Source organism: Canis lupus, chromosome 3, assembly GCF_003254725.2.
Source record: "Canis lupus dingo isolate Sandy chromosome 3, ASM325472v2, whole genome shotgun sequence".
Lineage (NCBI taxonomy): Eukaryota > Metazoa > Chordata > Mammalia > Carnivora > Canidae > Canis > Canis lupus.
The window spans coordinates 42,116,959-42,135,692 of NC_064245.1; the positions used below are offsets into that span (position 1 = coordinate 42,116,959).

At 46.0% G+C, this 18,734-nt stretch overlaps 2 protein-coding genes across 8 annotated transcripts in view; one reads left to right on the top strand and one right to left on the bottom strand.

The window, feature by feature from the left end:
• PGPEP1L (pyroglutamyl-peptidase I like) overlaps window positions 1-3,772 on the bottom strand; it is a 50,313-nt gene extending 46,541 nt beyond the window's left edge. The window contains exon 1 of the mRNA XM_025438083.3: window positions 3,692-3,772. Within this exon, the coding sequence (XP_025293868.1) occupies window positions 3,692-3,725 (34 nt within the window). The 5' untranslated portion in view covers window positions 3,726-3,772. The remainder of the gene's footprint in view (window positions 1-3,691) is intronic.
• The window catches only part of LOC112653817 (protein FAM169B), a 128,225-nt gene continuing 113,126 nt past the window's right edge, over window positions 3,636-18,734 (top strand). For 4 of the 7 annotated variants that reach the window (XR_007409802.1, XR_004814771.2, XM_025438074.2 and 1 more), the window contains exon 1: window positions 12,337-12,421. Coding sequence is in view for 3 of the 7 variants with exons in the window: in XM_025438074.2 (XP_025293859.1) it covers window positions 12,391-12,421 (31 nt within the window). In the remaining 4 variants the exon portion in view is untranslated. Of the gene's footprint in view, window positions 3,735-12,336; window positions 12,422-18,734 lie in introns of those variants that run through there. The other 3 variants (XM_025438079.3, XM_035714822.2, XM_025438075.3) reach the window with 2 other exon arrangements.

The following is an 18,734-nucleotide window of genomic DNA, read 5'->3' on the forward strand; positions in this document are numbered from 1 at the left end:
AGGACCTCGGGATCACCGCCTGAGACAAAGGCAGACACTCAACCACCGAGCCACCCAGGCATCCCTGTAAGTCTAGTTTAACATATAAGAATTCCTTTGAAAGCATCCTTTATCTTTACTTCCCAAGATATGTGTTGGTAACCATCCCCCAAACATATGGCCCACTCATCTACACCTGAACCTAGTCTCATGACTAAGGTTTTATTAGACAATCATAAGTGATCTTTTCCCACCAGTAGGTAGCACCATCAAGGTCCTGGAAACCAGGACCTTGGAAACCTTGGAAATTTTGCTTCCAAAATTTCTTAGAGACTTACACTCTCTCCAACTCCCTCCCAACTTGAAAGTACATAATGGGCCACTCTTCCTGACCCCAGGCGCAGCTCTTTCTGCCTACAGGTCCTATCCCCAGAGTTTAATAAAACCACCTTTCTGCACCAAAGTCTCAAGAATTCTTTCTTGGTCATCAGCTCTGAACCCTAATATCTTTCCTACACTGGGGTATTAGGGAATGATAGCTAAGGGATATAGGGTTTCCTTTTGGGGTAATTCAAATGTTCTAAAATTGATTGTGTGATGAAGGCACAACTTTATGAATATACTAAAAGCCATTGAACCATACATTTTATTCATTTTTATTTTTTTTAAAGATTTTCTTTTCTTTTTAGATTTTATTTATTTATTCATGAGAGACACATAGAGAGAGGCAGAGACATAGGCAGAGGGAGAAGCAGGCTCCCTGCAGGGAGCCTGATGCAGGACTTGATCCTAGGACCCCAGGATCATGACCTGAGCTGAATGCAGATTCTCAACCACTGAGCTGCCCAGGTGCCCCCAAAAGATTTTATTTTTAAGTCATCTCTACACTCAACATGCATCTCAAGCCCACAACCTTGAGATCACAGGTCACATACTCCACCAACTGAGCCACATGTGAAAACTATCCTATTTAAAAGAATTATACCACACATGAATTTTATCTCAATAAAGCTGTTAAAATGTTTTTTAAAAAGGAACCATAGAGGGATCCCTGGGTGGCGCAGCGGTTTGGCGCCTGCCTTTGGCCCAGGGCGTGATCCCGGAGACCCGGGATCGAATCCCACATCGGGCTCCCGGTGCATGGAGCCTGCTTCTCCCTCTGCCTGTGTCTCTGCCTCTCTCTCTCTCTCTGTAACTATCATAAATAAATAAAAATTAAAAAAAAAAAGGAACCATAGATACGTACAACTTGGATGACCCTCAAAGGAAATATGCTGAGCGAAAACAAGCCAACCTCAAAAGGATATATATTCATTTATACAATATTTGCAAAAGAACATAATTAAAGAGATGAAGAACAGATTAATGGTGGTCAGGAGGTAGAGATGGGAAAGCAGCTTGTTTTCACTCAGATATTTAGACACACGGTGGCCCAGTCAAGTTGACACATGAAGTTAACCATCACAGGGCCTCAAAGATGGTGTAGGAGTGACCACACCCATGGGACCTCTTATTTCATCTCTCCTTCAGAGTGGCCCTTGGTCTGAACTCATGGGGCCACTCCGCACCCCTGCCCCTGTAGGGGAGGTCAGGGACTGTCTGGACCTCAGGCTTTTTGAGGAGGAGCCCAGTTCTGGAGAGGACTGTGCCTCTGAAGTTCCTGAACTTCTGGAACCACTAACAAGTGTGGCTCACAATGGGAAAATCTTTCTCAGGGAATGCAGAAATTTGGACAGATGTCCCGGACACCAGGAAGCCAATGGTGTCCCCTCGAAACCCACTAACTCCTATAGAATAAATGAGACTGTAGCTGCCATAGGAGCAGCCAAATTAAAAAAAAAAAAAAGGTTTTAGAAACGATTGAGATTCAGAAAAAAAATCACTGAGAAACCAGGTACCTCCTGGGATGATTGTAGACATACTACAAATGCAGCACCGCACACATACACACAAAATAATCACATTCTGCTTTAGATCATATTCAGATCAACAGAGTCAGATCATCTGTTAACTGTTTTTAGTTAGGAAAAACAGCTCAGCAAGTACAGGTTTAAAGCTCTTGTTTTGCAGGGTCAAACCGTGTACTTTAAACTTGGCAGGCTCTCTGCGGTGAAATTTGCATAAGGCTGGAGGAAACTTCTCTGGCAATCTAGGGAGCCCTTTGGAGGGAGGCAGGTTTTCTCAGCCTCCCATTGTTCTCGTTGGTGCTGTCAAAATGCCTTGAACCCAAGGCAGTTTGTCAGAGCCCTTGCCCTCCCCCTCCCCCCAGCAGTTCTTAGGCCAATTGCCTTGGCCAGATTTACACAAAAATCCAATTAGATGAAAAGACTACCCCTGGCAGCTCAAAGCATTTCTAATAAAGGAAGGCCACACTCTGGAAGCCAGTGGGCACTCCCAAATCGTGGCTGATTATCAGGTACTTGATCAAACAATCTAAGAGTTTGCCAGCAAACCACAAACTAACAGGTCAGAGGTAGGGGTCAATGGGAGTCGAAGACTTGCCAAAGGGGCTTCAATATTCAGATGGCATCTGTGACAAACGTTGCATTGATCAGGGGTACAGTTATCGTACCAATTCAAGACTATTTTGAACCATTCAATATCTACCCAAAGTTACACAAATGAGAACAAGGGAGAAAAAACGTTTTTCAAAAGAATTTTCTTTTCCTCAGAAGGTTAATAGGAATTTGATTATAGCGTGAAAAAAAAAGATAGGTATGTTTCAATTTTCCAGGTACACAGAAATCCTTGTCTCCTGTTTCCTTCATCTGACACAATTCAAAAAATTAAAAAATAGGGGGATCCCTGGGTGGCTCAACGGTTTGGCGCCTGCCTTTGACCCAGGGCGCGATCCTGGAGTCCCGGGATCGAGTCCCATGTCAGGCTCCTGGCATGGAGCCTGCTTCTCCCCCTGCCTGTCTCTGCCTCTCTCTCTCTAGGTCTATCATAAATAAATAAATCTTAAAAAAAAATAAAAAATATGTCAACTGTGTCTAACTAAAAAGAAGGAGCTTTGTAAAGAAATGAAGCCCTTCAGGGACTGGCTGTGACATTGACTGGGGGTGGCTGGAGTTGATTTGGTTTGTGCTGGTGAAAGGCAGGAGCGGGTAGGTGGCTACCATGCCTTTCAAGTTGATCTTTTGGAGTTCAGAGTCTCCAATCGGTGGCCCTCGGGGGAGCTTCAGGGTTTTCTGAGGGGCTGAAAGTTCTTCAGTCTGGCTGTGGGGGCTGTGTGCTCCATAGGGGGTGGTTATTGTACATGGACCACCATCCCAGCCCTATAAGGGCCTATTTCTTTTTTTTTTTTTTTTTAAAGATTTTATTTATTTATTCATGAGAGAAGGGCCTATTTCTGAAGCCCCAGCTCCCACTGGATGCCACATGGGCCCACTGGTCCCAGCCTACGATTCCTCCCTAGTTGGGGGAACAACAAGGTCTGAGCCTGAGCCACGTGTGGGCACCTGTGTGTGTGCCACCTGAGAGTTATTTGCAGGGGAAAGCTAACCGAAGCAGAAAAGCCTCTCTGTCCCCTGTTTTTCAATAGGGCACAGCAAGAAGTAGCTTCCAACTGGAATTACTGGCACCACCAGTTGCCACTCTTCCCCCCACCCCCCGCCAGAGGGAACTGTTTATATGACCCGATCAGGCAAGTGCACATTCCATGGTACCGCTAAAAGTAGCAGCAAACGGGAAAGCAGAAAAATAGTCTTACCAGTCACCACCACGCAGCTGGACTGGGAATCCATGAAACCCAAGTGAGGAGCATGTATCTGAGCCTCGGGGTGGGGGGGGTGTGTGGGGGGGTGTCAGATGGCCATGGCTCCGCCCATCTGGGGCCCTGGGAACACTAGGCGCCCCTCCCGCCTGGCGGTTGGCAGCCTCAGGCTCCTATCAAGGGCACTCAGCCTTGTCTGGCCAGGAGGCCCCCAGAAAGGCTGAAGACTCTGGGGTGGGGGTAGAGCGGTTAGACGATGCCCTTTCAAAGCAAAAATAGCCAGTTCAGAAGTCAGAGGCTTTGGGTAACAGACACATGGAAAGTCAGAGCACCATCAAGGACTTTCTGGATCTTTGGGTCTGGGTCAGTTTGTGGCTGGGTATGAGTTTGGTGATCAGCTGTCTCTGTCTGGGACTCAGGGTTTTCTGGGATTGGGATGGGGCTGAGGGTGGGGGCTGGGCAGGTCGCTACTAAAATGTGCTGTAACCCGTACAGTCCCAGGCAAATCAGGTTGGTGAGTGACCCTACAATCTGTTCAGATCTTGCTTCCTCTCTAGTAATCTTTCCCCTGGATCCCTCATTTTGTGCGGCCATGATGACTTAGTGAAATTTGGTTGCTCTTGAAATTGATTATGCAAAATACGTTTAAAAAAAGGAAAAAGAAAACCAAAACCACAGATGAAACTATGGTAAAAGTGTTGATTGAAAGCACCTGTCATCGGGATGCCTGGGTGGCTCAGCAGTTGAGTCTCTGCCTTCTGCTCAGGTCATTAACTTCGGGGTCCTGGGATCGAATCCCACATCAGGCTCCCTGTGGGAAGGCCTGGTTCTCCCTCTGCCTATGTCTCTGCCTCTCTCTCTCTGTGTCTCTTATGAATAAATAAATAATCTTAAAAAATAATCATAAAAATCGAAAGTACTTGTCACCTATAAGCTATGAGCGGTCAGACAAGTTCACTTCTCTGCCCTGTCTCCCCTTTCTATGAAATGGAGAGGCTCATAGCACCCCCTTGTTATATGGAGTCTTCCTTAGCCCTGGGCATTGTCCTTTCAGTACCCTCAGCAACCCTGGTGGGGGCAGTCGCTCACAGTGCCAGCAAAGTCTGTGCTGGCTTCTCAGACTGTGCCCTCCTCACACCACATTCTGCCTGCCACAAGCACTTAATGCAGTGCTTGACCAACGACACACCACTAAATGTTAGCCACTGGCCGGTGGTGGCATTCCACCTAGTTCTGTAGACATCCTTCTTCCTTCTAATTGTGTCAGAGTAAAGCTAACATTTGAGGCTAGTTTCTCTACTGAAGAAGCCATGTTATGCAACATCTTGACCTTTCAGAATGTGTATATATAAATATATACACACATCTATATGGTTTTTATATAGTTTTATATAGAAAAGTTTTATATAGTTATATATATTTATATATACATACAGTTTTTTAGCTAAAAATAGCTTTGTTTTTTTAAGAAAGCTGTCTGAAAGGAGGTGGGGCATCTGGGTGGCTCAGTTGTTTAAGCTTAATCTGACTCTTGCTTTTGGCTCAGGTCATGATCTCAGGTTGTAAGATCAAGCCCCACACAGAGCTCCCCTCTCAAAGGGGAGTCTGCTCGAGATTCCCTCTCCCTCTCCCCCTCCTCCTGCTCTCACTCTCTCAATAAATAAATAAAATCATTAAAAAAAAAAAAGAAAGAAAGCTGTCTAATAGGAGACACAAAACCATTCTTTTCCCTCATCTGGCCATGGCCACGAGAAGCTCCATCCCAGGGAAACCAGTAGAGCTCCTCCAGGGTCACACTGATTTCCCCAGTTCAGTATGCCCCGTATTAGAGGGTGTGACCATGTGATTCCATCTTCTTAATTGGTCCCCTGATGGAAAAAAACAAACCATCCCCTTAAATTGGGATCACTGCCAAGGCCTAGACTCCACCTGATGCCTTCCTAGGATGCCGAACCAACGACCGTTCCTTTTAATTGGCCTCTGGTGTGGGCTGCAGGCTCATTTCCAGCAGAGAACGGGTGGGAAGTGGCATTTGCCTCCAGTGGCCTTCCCCTGCCTGCTCTGGGAAGCCAGGAGAGGGGGAAAGGGGGGGCCTTGTTTTGCGAGGATGCAGAGAGCATTGCATTACACCTTATTTTGAGATTAAAGTAGACAATACTGAGATCCAAGTTTGAAAGCAATTACCCAGTTTCTCATACTCCCTCAGGCATTGTTGATCTTGAGTCAACCCCTCATTTTAGTAAATGGCACCCCTGGTTCTAGGTCACTGTCACCTAGTCCTTCTGTTGGAACGGTTTCACTTGCCCATCACAGTCATAAACAAATTAGGCCATTGGAAAGGCCGGCATTTGTAAAATTGGTTGCTGCTAAATCAAACTCTGATATCAACACCAACTAATGAGATCTGTGTAGCTAACTTGTGTTTACGAATGTTAACTTATCACGCCTCAAAACAGACTCAACTGTTGTTAAGACTGCCAGTTGTTGGGACACCTGGGTGGCTCAGTGGTTGAGCATCTGCCTTTGGCCCAGGTCATGGTCCTGGGGTCCAGTTCCACATCAGGTTCCCCACGGGGAGCCTAGCCTGCTTCTCTGCCTCTCTGTGTCTCTCATGAATAAATAAATAAAATATTTAAAAAAAAAACTGAAACACTGCCAGTTGTCAACGAGGCCCCTTCTCCAATAAGGATGCTACTTTTCTGATAAAGACACTGCAACTTTTATGTTTATTTTTTTCAGGGTTTGATGTAAGCCATTGTTATTGTAACTTAAACTGGAATGCATCCTGCAATTTTCACTTTTCCATAATTCACTTATTTTCTTCTGTTCTAAACTTCCCCTAATTGTGCAATTAATAAAAAAGAAAGGGAAAGATGTAAAATATTTTTACTTAGCAACAGTGACATGTCTCTGATTTCATCCAACCAACCCCACCCGGAAAAAAAACCTCCACACATTCTCATTCTCTAAAATGAAAACAATTCAGAGAAGTATGGATTTTGAGGTCTGACATCTGCACTTTTATTTCTTTTTCCATTGTAAAAACAAATGGTCTCTAACAATTGCTGATGTCAAACACAATCTTTAGGCCCATGAAACACAGTAAGCCTGAGAATGAATAAAGCAACTAAAGAGAGATGTTTTATTTAACAACAACAACAAAAAAGCACAGTGATCTTCCTTAGGAGTTAGATTCCCAAGAGGAAAATATTTGTAATCATGTTTGACTCTGGGATTAAGAGGGCAAGGTGTGACCCCCTTTCAGTGAACCGAAGAGCAAGCAACAGTACGCACATGTTCTCACCAGGGACGACAAATGTGGGCTGCCAAGATTATAATATCCCAAGACCTAAATATTTCGAGTTTTGAACCAAACATAAAACTTTGTGGGATTTGTTTTAAATTTCTCATTGGCAAGTTGTGACTTCCTGTTTAAGCCAGAAAAAGGATTAAAAGGGTTTGTTTATTTGTCTCTAACATGAACAGCTCTTACAACACGTTTTGTACACTTGACATAAATGAAATTTAATCAACCTGGTCAAATTCCTCTTGGGAGGTAGGGAGAATCAATCAATCATCAAGATGCACTTGCAATTAAATAATAATAATAATAGTAATAAGCTCTCCTCTATGTCAAACACCTCTGCTTCCAGCCCAGCTACTTATGTCTACCATAAAATATAAAACTCCTATGCCAACTGCCTCTTGCCAAAGCACTGAGTCTCCAATAATGTCACTTTTCCAAGGTAGCCTTTGGGACTCACTCACCCCATTCCTTTGCTTTTCCAGCTCAATAGTTCAAAAGGGGCCAAAATACAGACTCTAAAAAGCTCCAAAATAAACATTAGGGGCGACAGTGTTTCTGTTGCAAATGTTCAACTCAGCCCCTTAGTAGCTTTCAAAGCAGCTGGATGATATGCAAATGAAGGGCGTGGTCACGTTCCAATAACTGAATTTTGAATACATGTACTGCCCACGTGTCACAAACCATTATTCCTCTTTTGATTTTTTGAACTATTCACAAACGTAAAAACTATTTTCAGCTCACAGGCTGTACAAAAAATAGGCGGGGGGCTGGGTTGGGGCCGTGGGCTGTAATTTGCCAGGCCCTGGGCTAGAATCCAATTTTTTTCCCAAGGCAAACAGGATATGGTTGATGATCAAGTGACCTTATGGGCTATAGGAACAAATTTATAGTTAACTATGAGTAACTAGATTTGGTTAACATCAAAATGAGGATTGAGTGATTCAGAATATTCCATCAAAAAAACTTTTTTTTTTTTTACTTTCTCTTCTTTGTTAAGTTCACCTGGTGTTAAATTCCAGGAGCATTCAGAATGAATGAATGTGGCAAATGGTTCTGTGTTCAGAATTATAGTATTTATGGTTTTTTACTACTGTGGATTTGCTCACTGAAGCAGTTAGTAATAGATATTTTTTCCTTGGGTTGATGTGCTATTGCTGGTTTCCTAGGTGAGATTTGATTCCAACACCCGTTTAAGGAAGGACCCTAAGGACCTTCATCTTTTTGGAAGTTTCTGACACCATAGTCATGTTTTTGACTTACCTACCAAAGAATAGCTCTCAAATGCTCATGGCATTTACTGATTTAAAAACTGAACATTTTAGACTTTTATAATATTCTGAAACAACCATTTGAAACTGTTTTAAAACAAAGAATTGGTATATTAGAAACTATTACAACGTTGGGATTATGTTCAATATTCCATAGGAAGTTGGTATAGAAAGATACTAGTTTTTCAATATTTTATTTATTTATTCATGAGACACACACACACACACACACACACACACACACACACACACACACAGAGGCAGAGACACAGGCAGAGGGAGAAGCAGGCTCCATGCAGGGAGCCTGACGTGAGACTTGATTTCGGGTCTCCAGGATCACGCCCTGGGCTGCAGGCGGTGCTAAACCGCTGAGCCACCTGGGCTGCCCGAAAGATACTAGTTTTTATAATGTCACCGAAGAATTATTACTTAATAGCTTGAAAATTTGTGTTTTAAAATACTTTGCTATGGGGATCCCTGGGTGGCTCAGCGGTTTAGCGCCTGCCTTTGGCCCAGGGCGCGATCCCGGAGTCTCGGGATTGAGTCCCGCGTGGGGCTCCCTGCATGGAGCCTGCTTCTCCCTCTGCCTGTGTCTCTGCCTCTCTGTCCTCTCTCTATGACTATCATGAATAAAAATAAAAATTAAAAAATTAAAAAAAAGTTTGCTATGATACATCACAAGGTACTATCTCCTCTACATTTTATAGAAGAAAAATTTTGTACTTTTCTCTGTCTTATATTCTTTCCTTCAATTTTTACTAAGCCTTGATCTGCTTTTTTCTTTCTCCTTTTTTTTTCCTCAGGCCTACAGCTCTTTGACAGAAAAGTAACAACTGCTACAAGAGGAATTTGTTTACTTATTAAAATCCAGTAGCTTGCTAGCGCTTTTGTTTAAGTACCAGATTTTTGTTTCCAACTTCACAAATACCTTGGGAATGGCTACAACAGTTGTGTGTGTGTGTGTGTGTGTGTGTGTGTGTGTGTGTGTGTGTGTTTAAAGGTTTTATTTACTTATTCATGAGAGACACAGAGGGAGAGAGGCAGAGACATAGGCAGAGGGAGAAGCAGGCTCCCTGCAGGGAACCTGATGCGCAACCTGATCCCAGGACCCCAGGATCACACCCTGAGCCAAGGCACATGCTCAACCGCTGAGCCACCCAGGTGCCCCAACCTATGTGTGCTTCAGTCCTTTGATTGGAAGACTCCAAACTTTAATGATATGTAATTGACGTTCAATGTGAGAGGCAATCTGAGTCAACTCTCAATATCTTTAAGTACCTGGTTTGAATGTTTGATTAGGACGGGCTTTTCCTCAGGCTCCCTGCATGGAGCCTGCTTCTCCCTCTGCCTGTGTCTCTGTCTCTGTCTCTCTCTCTGTCTCTCATGAATAAATAAAATCTTAAAAAAGAAAAAATATTAAAAAAAAAAAAAGGAAGGGCTTTTCCTCCTTGGATGTCCAAATACATGATAAAGCTGTGGTCATAAGATAGTGTGGTATTGTAGTAGAAATAGGAAAAATGGTCCATTAAAGAAGAGGCATAATATATATGGGAATTAATATATGATTTAGAAAATAATTCATAGTAATGGCACAAAGAATGGACCATTAGATGGAGTGAGATCAGATCTAAAAGCCAAAACAATAAAAATACTGGAAGCAAATGTAGAAGAATTTATTTTCTAATTTTGGGGTAGTTTCAGCCTACCCAAGGGAGACAGAAAACCCAGAAACTACTAAGGAAAAGAGGGAGTGTTTGACTAAATACCAGTTTTGGGAAGAGGAGTTTAATGAGAAACAGGGAATTCTCTATATTTTTTCTGAAGGAACATGTATCAAGTACTGAGTAAGGGACAGGCTGGGTTAGGTAGGGAGGAATAGGTAGGGGGCTATGGGATCAGGCTCAGAGAAATCCCAGAAATGCTGAGGCATCAGGAAACCAGAGAGAGGGGAACAAACCAGACTATCCTGCCCTGGGTGTTGGGTTTGTGTGTACGTGTGTCTTTTTTATGGCAGTCACATTGCGACCAACAAAGAATAACCAGACCCCAAAGAAGAAGTAAGCCATTAAAGATGTTATCACTAGTCCTTATTGAATGAAACCAAGACATCACAAGAATGGTAAGGCCACAAGCTCCCTGGTTAGTTCTAAATAAGACTGTTGGTGGAGACCCACACTGGCAACCCTGTCTGGACCCCTCTCACTGCTGAGAGCTTTTTCTGTATCGTAGCTTAATACAACACTCTCACTTTACCCACTCTCCTTTGTCTGCAAGATTCATTCTTTGACTCTTTTGACTCAGTGAGAAGAGAACCTTGCTCTCGTGCTTCAGGATTATGTAATTTAAAAAACAATACAAACAATTTTAAAAAATGCAATAGGGTTTTGAAGAATATGCTTTATTTTACTTCATTTTTAAAGAAGATTTTATTTATTTATTTGACAGAAAGAGAGAGGATAAGCAGGGGGTGGGGTGGTGGTGGCAGGCAGTGGGAGAGGGAAAAGCAGACCCCTGAAGAGCAGGGAGCCTGGTACAAGGCTCGATTCCAGGACCCTGGGATCATGACCTGAACTGAAGGCAGATGCTTAACCTACCGAGCCATACAGGTACCCCAAGAAGTATTGCTTTAGAGCAGGGATTAATAAACCTTTAGTTGTGTGTACCAATAGCTTAAGTAACACCCACACATATCAGGGGTTCAACAAAGGTGCGCAGACCCCAAAGAGAGACTTGGTCTCACCCCAGGGCCTTTGCACTTATTGTCACTTTTGGCATTTCTGCTTCCCACATACTTAGCTCCCTCATTTACTTCAGGTTTTTGCTTTCCTTTTTCTGTTTTATTATTCTTTCCCCCTAGCCCGTATTTACCATACTATTATGTTCTATCTCCTGTTCACTTTTACCCACTAGATAGTAGCTTCCAAAGGCAAGATTTTATTAATTCTGTTCATTGTTGAATTGCTAGAATCTGGAATGGGATAAAGCACATAGTAGGAGCCTAACAAATCTGTGTTTAATAAGAACAGGTGATGGGAGAAATTAAGTGTTCTGAAAGCTATTTCATTTTTATTGCTGTAGAAAATGAAATCTCAAACTTCCAAGAAGTGACTCAGGTTGAATCTAAGGAGAGCCTCCAGCTCTGGTCTCCATTAACCTGCACATTTCTACAATACGCAATGGAAGCCAAACTGGGGCCAGTTTTTATCCCATTCAGGAGGATACCGTGGCCCACCCCAAGTCCCTTGCTCCGAAAGTGGAGGTGCCAAGTGGAGGTGCCGTTGGGAGGCTTCCCAGAGCAGCTGGTTGCTGGGGTAGAGGGATGATAGGCAGGCAGGTGAGTTCCAGACCCTCAGGTCTAGAAGGACTGAAGATGCAGATCAGGTGGTTTTCCACAAGGATGAATTTCAGAGTTGCAACCAAAGATAGCAGGCTAGTTAGTTGACTAACCACAAACCTTTGGGTTTCCAAGGCCATTGGCATTTTCAAACCACCCCTGCTCCACACCTCTCCTCTAAAAAACACCATGAAACAGGCCAAGAAGAAGAAACACTAGGGAAACAGCTGGCTGTCATGGAACTATGCCATTTCAAGTGAGTACAAGCCCGAACATTTAATAAATGAAAGTATTAGTTATCAGCCAAAATGGGCACATTATAGTCATCAGAAAAAATCTGACATGGGCAGAAAAGGTTATTGGATGTCCTCCTGCCTTATGCGTGCCATTCATGGTCTTTGAGTTATTTTAAAACTGTGTAAATTTTCCAAAAGGAATAATGCAAATAAATGATTCTCGTCCGTAGAAATGGAAATAGCGGAAGGAAACGAGAAGGGGCTCGGGAGAGGGGCATTGGCCATGGGGTGCGCTGCAAATAGTTTTCTCTTGCGAAGAATAACCTCCTCGGAGGGGTGGGGCTGGCTTTGCTCAGCGGGGCGTCAAGGTCGCTGGCAGGCGGCGCAGGCCGCAGGCGGAGGGGGCGGGGCGGGGCGGGGCGGGGCGGCTCCGGGGTGGTAGCCGGGATCCGGGGCAGCCCCGGTGGGGGGGGGGGGGGCACGCGGGGGCGGGGGCGGGGAGGGGAAACGCGGCAGCCCCGCGGGAGGGCCGCGAGCCGCGGGAGCCGAGCATGGAGGCCGAGGCCGCTCGCGCAGCCGCAGGTAAGGGGAGCCGCGGCCGGCGGGGCCCGGGGTCCGCTCGCCTCCCCCGCCCCAGCCCCGGTGGCCCCTCCCCGCGTGTCGGGTTTCAATGGCTGGGCTGGCCGGGAGCTCGGGGCCCGCGCTGCAAAACGCGACCGTAAACAGCGCGCCGCGGCCGGGAAACTTTCCCTGGACTCGGCGCCAGGGCGCCACTCGCCGCGCACCTGTCGCCGCGGGGCCCGCGCTGGGCGGGCGGGTGCGGGGCGCAGGGCGCTGCGCGCTGGTCCCCGAGGGCTCGCGCCCCCAGCGCATCTCCAGGCCCCCCGGCGTCCGACCCGTGACCGGGCTGGGCGAGCCCCCCGCCTTCGCTGGCCTCGGTGGCCTCGTCTGTGACATGGGCACCGCACGGTGGGGGAGAAAGCAGCATCGGAGCCGGGGTCCTAGCGGCGCCCCGCCCGCCCCCGGGACGGCCCGTGTGGTCCCCGGGCACCTTGCGCGACGGGCACGCGGGCGCCAGGCCAGCGGGGACTCTGGCTCTGAGGGCGCCCCCCTCCCCATCCGAGCCCCCTCCCTCCCGCGAGCCCACGGAGGGGCCCTGCCTGCCTTCTGTCCCGAGAACGAGGCGAAACGGCGCCGCTTCGGACTCCGAAGGCAGGTTGAACGCATCCGCAAAGCGGTGCTCGGGAGCTGGCGTCGGGGTGTTGGACGCCGAGAAAATGCCCTTTGCCCCGCATCTCCCCGCCCCCCCCTCCCCCCGGGACCGGTGGCTGGAGCGGCCGGTTGGCCGGTACCCCTCGACCTCTCTCGTCCCCTCCACGTCCAGGCCGGCCACCAGGCGCGTGGCCACGGATGACCAGCCCTGCCCCCAGTGCAGTCAAACCCCAGACTGGACGCTTTCTCCAGCCACACCATTTCTGTAAGGAAAAAATCGATCTTGGGGAGGCTCTTCTGCCTTTTATTGGTAGCTAGCCGACAGCGGCAAAGACTGTTTTTTAATGGCCTACATTTATTTTTTTTATTTTTTTAAATTTTTATTTATTTATGATAGTGAGAGAGAGAGAGGCAGAGACACAAACAGGCTCCATGCACCGGGAGCCCGACGTGGGAGGATCGCGCCCTGGGCCAAAGGCAGGCGCCAAACCGCTGCGCCACCCAGGGATCCCCAATGGCCTACATTTAAAAGCTGTGACTCTGAGTTGTTTTCCCCCGATTTCCAGTGAGTTGAGGAGAGAAGGTGGCCACTAGCCAATTGTATGAATTTTCCATTCCTTGTTGAAAAAGTGTTCATTGGTCTAGAGACTGAGAAATGGTTTGTTTCTCCCCATTTTTAAGGGGGAGACGATGCTGTTTGGCTTTTTGATTTTCTTTATTCCCCTGTGATCGTTTCTGGAAAGTTGGTCCCCATGGTTTTGGGTAAGGAGTCGGCTGCAAGGTTGCTTGAGAACTGGGTCAAGAAACAAAAGTAACCTGCTCTTCTGACCTCATCTAACACATCTGCAAGATGGAAAAGATTTTGCCCAATTAGGGACTTATTGTACAAAACTATCTCCTTCATTTTCAACACTCAGTGAGTGGGCACAGAGTTGCTCAATCCATACCTCCTCGCTTCCTCTCCTCCTCAGAGTGGTACCGAGTCGGAGACTTCTCCCAACTCTTCCCTTCGCGCTGTGCCCGTTTTACCCAGTCTTTGTACACTTAGTGGGAAAAGTAATGGTAATTTCATCTTCTGGAAAAGTGTAGTTGGCTTAAACACTTTAAGATTTTCCTGTATTTCTTTCAGCATTTGCTGTGGCTTTCATGGTTGCTGATGGACCAGAGGACAAACAGCAGTTACACATTAATCATTTCCACATGTGCTAGATTCTAATGGATTGGCGTTTCGCATAGCTGAACCATTGCCTGAGCTTTGATAGCTCCTTACCAAAAAGGGCTTGAACAAATCATGTCTATGTCGGAATCCTTTTTCCTTTAGCAAGGAAGCATTAAACTTAAGAATTAGGCTTTCAGATAAGGTTCTGTCCCGGTCCCCCCTTGAGCCCTAAATGTAGGGAAAGGGCATGTGACATTCTGATGGGAGTTGTATTCTGTATCTAGATAAGCCTCCTCAATATTGAGGTGTCCATTTGGTGGATACTATCCAGTGGGGCTCTGGAGCTACCCCCAGTAATTCAAAACATGTCCCAGGGCCACACACACACACACACACACACATTCTTTCTCCCTCCCTCCCTCTCTCTCACTCTCTGAGTTTGTATGTGTTGTATGTGTTTTTAATTTGTCTGATGCTGGAGACCTTCTTAGGTTCCAGCAGACCATCTGCTGCTGTCATTTTAGCTTAGAGCATCCTGGAGAGGAAAAGGAAAGTGAGACGTGGTCTAGTTCTGTACTCCTCTCATCCTTCACCTTGAATTTCTCTCATGTATAAGATAAGGACTGACGTACCTCGGAAGGGTTATAAGAGACCCTGTGCTCATCACAGTCGATTGCTGGGCCCAGCCTAAAACTTAGGGTCTCTTCTGAGAGAGCCATTTCTTTTACCCCCATCCATCCCTTCTGTTTAACACCCCAAATTGAAGCGTTTGTGAGAATTGCCTGCTTGATGATCTCCGTTTAGAAAGTCAGTTTAGTGTTCCAGTTAAGAGAAGTTAGGTGTTGGACAGTTTGCACTGTTAATAAAACAGAGCTTTATAGCTATATAGGAAAGCTAGCAAGCAAGGAAGACTCTAAAGGATGGGTTGACTCTGAAGCTTGGGTCGGGGGAATAGGTACAGTGGTGATGCCAGTGAAGGAACCAACTTTCGGAGGGGAAAAACATGAAGCCATCTAGATGGTGATTCTAGATTGTTCAGGAACATGACTCTTGTTGGAGATACTGAAGAGCTAGTCAGAAACACTAACTCTGGAGTGTGGGAGGAATCTAGAAAGGCCAGTTCAGCCCTGAGCTCCGTTGAGGAATCCCAGAGGCCTGGTGAGAGTGCAACCTAGGGAGATGGGAGGAGGAAAGGAGCTGAGGGCATAGCCTGAAGGCTCAAAGAGGGTGAATGTCTGAGATTATGAAACACTGGGACTCAAAGGAGGAGAGACCAGAAAACAAAGGAGCCCCTGGCAGGGTCTGGTGATGAGAGAGGCTGAGGTAGTTACAGACCTGGGGCTGCTCAGAAGGGGGTCAGGGCAAGGGAGAAGTAGTGTGCCTAAGGTCACATGCTAGGAAGTGGCAGGGTTGAGATTCACATGGGGGTGGTGGTGGTATCTCACTCCCCAGAAAAAGAAACCTGTCATGATGGTGATGTTTGATGTGGAGCCCCCTCTCCCCCCCAAAAGAGTGCAGGCTCAGGAAGGAAATAATCCACAAAACCAGTCCCTAAGGGGCCTATTTCTTCATATGAACATAAAATAATAAAAAAAAATCAAATCTATAATAGCCATTTTGGTCTTCTCTAGTTCAAGATATAGAAGGGTCCTCATAGAGGTATGTGGTTGTGGCAAGTCTGAGTTTCTGGAAGCAGGGCTTCTTTGGGGGCAGTGGGCAGGGGGCTGGGGTGGCCACTCGGACTCATGTCGCTGTCACTAAGTGCTTTCATGGCCCTTGGCAAGTCCCCATCCCTTCATCAGGAAGCAAGGCCATGGTTTGTCAGTTACTTCCTACCCTTCCAGACCCTAATCTCTCTGAGGGCAGGACCTTAATTGATCTTTCTTCTCTAGTGCCCTGCTCTTACCTGGCACATAGCACGAGCTACATGAACTTTGAATGGAAAAATCATTTCCCTCGAGGAGCTGGTAAAAGCCTTTGGTGGTTGTGTGGTTGTAGGATTACTGGGGAATTTCTGCAGGTTGGGAGTATCAGGCTGTGGGGTGGTACAGGCTGGCCTGCCTTCCCTGGGGCAGAGTGCCCATGGACAGCGCTCTGGTCAGTGCATCCCTTGGAATATCTTTCCAGGATCCTGCGTGTCCTGGGAGACCCAGGTCCTGAGCAGGTCCTTTCCTGTGACCCACCACTGCGCCACCACCATTGGTTCTGATTCCTCGCCATATAATATCCATGCTATAGGTGGTTCTTACTCACCTCTATTTCTAAACAGTGGGAGCTGATTCAGTGGGGATCTCACTGCATGAGGCCAGACCAGATATGGCTGGTGTCCTGACCTCCTTCGGCCGTGTCTTGGCAGGATGGAGTGAATGATCGAGTGGCCAGGACTTGGGGTGGGTGGTGGGAGGCTAGTGGGCACAGAGATGTTGTCTTTCTGACCTTTGAAACCGTAGTCTGCTTCTGCCGACCAGCTGCCTGGCCTTAGCTGGGTCCCTGACGGCGGTTGGCTCCTGGTTCCTCTGCTGACATTCTTATTTGCAGCTCAGCCTTGGGAAATGCCAAACAGAGGATTGTAGACAATGACTCTGTTTTCTGCTGTGTCATGTGGTATGGAAAGAAAATTCAGGGTAAAATTTAAGCACATTTGTTGGTTAGATGCCTCCAGTGTCATGTGGCTTTTAAAGTCCGGTTACTGGATTGCAGGGGGCTGGCGGTGGCAGTTAAAACTATCAGTGGCATCTGAGGACTGGGGCCTTTGAATAAGGCTCATTAGGATGTAACAGCTGTGGTTTGGAAATTTCATGCCTTTAATGCACCCATCCTCTCGTGGGGTTTCTTTTCCAAGGCCCATGATCAGCAAGCTTGGGTGGGGAAGGGTGGGTGAGAGTGGTGCACACAGAGTGTGTAAATCTAAAGGCCACTGTCTGTTGATGTCCAGGCATGCCATCATCCCCACCTCACTCTGGCCCATGGGGAGCTCTATCACATCAAACCCTTTGCATTCCCCATGCCTCGGCTGCCTTATTTCCTGCTTAACCCAGGCCCTATTGTCTGTCCAGGCATAGAAACCTTTCCATGTGCTTATTTGCTCTTTCAAAGTAGGGCAGCCACAGGACCACTGGGACCCAGCTGAGGTGAGGGCTGGGGGGTTCAGGGAAGGGTTGAGGGGGAGCTCCCATCGCTGCATGTGCTTGGGGCTCCCGAGGCCCAAAAGCTCTTCTAGACTGCTTGGTTTCCTTCACTTGCAGAAATTAAGATAAATGTGTTTTTCTTGGAAACCAAGTTGCTAACCACTACTCTTGAATCCAATTAAGAGAGAGAGAAAGCTGTGTTCATTTCTTCATTGCATTTTGCTGAAACTAACCCTAATCGGAGTCTCTGAATATTTCATTCAGTGGTAAGAGCTTGAGAAGTTGATATTGTGGAGACTTCCCCATTGCATGAAGCTTCCTCTGGCAGTGCTGCCCTTGTCCAAATCTCTTCTCTTAGATTGCTACTTCGTGGATTATTTTTGCAGACTGTGTGTATGCAGGTAGAGGAGTAAAATGCCCAAACAGTGAGTTATTCACTGTTCATTTTGACCTTTCTGTCTTCCAACAAGTGATTTCCGTAAGGCAGGTGTATTGCCTACATTTGGGCTCTTAGGACATCTTGGGTGGCACCTGGGTGGCTCAGATGGTTAAGCATCTGCCTTTGGCTCAGGTCATGATCTCTAGGTCCTGGGATTGAGCCTCATATTGGGTTCCCAGCTCAGCTGGGAGTCTGCTTCTCCCTTTGCCTCTCCTCCTGCTCGTGCTCTCTTTGTCTCTGTCTCTTTCAAATGGATAAAAAAAAAAAAAAAATCTTGGAAAAAGGTTTTAAAACTATATAGAAGGAAAGGTATTGCGTTTTGTTTTTTCATACTAATGAGAAATGAAATGAATTCAAAAACTAAATATGTTCAATCATGAATTTTTTAAGGTATGTAGAAAGAAAGATATTGCTTTGTGTTTTTTCATACTACATGACTAGAAACATTAAAATATTAAGAAATATTTGGGGCGAAGAAACAAAATATTTGAGAAATATTTGGGGGTAATGAAACAGAATATGTCTTTCTGCTAAAGCAGAGTCTAGTTACTTGATGAATATCTGTTTTTAATCATAATAACTAAACATGGATATCAGCAAATCATCTTGTTTCATTACTTTTATATTGAGATCTTCGCCCCAACACTTGCCCTAACTCTATTTTTTTCTCTTTCCTATTTTGAAATATGATACCCCTGTTTCTATTCTTTTGGGGGCTAATTTAGTAATTATAATATGCATGTTAACTCTAATTCTGAAATGAATGAATTTTAAACCTTCTCTAGAATCATCTAAAGGCCTTATAGTGCTTCCCTTCCAATTTTCCCCTTCCCAGTTTATGTCCTATTGTTATGTAGCACCTTTGTTCTATTATGATTTTTAATTTCCTCCAGTTAGACATTTTGTTTCATATGGTCAGCACTGGCTTGGATTTTTTTTTTTAAGATTTTATTTATT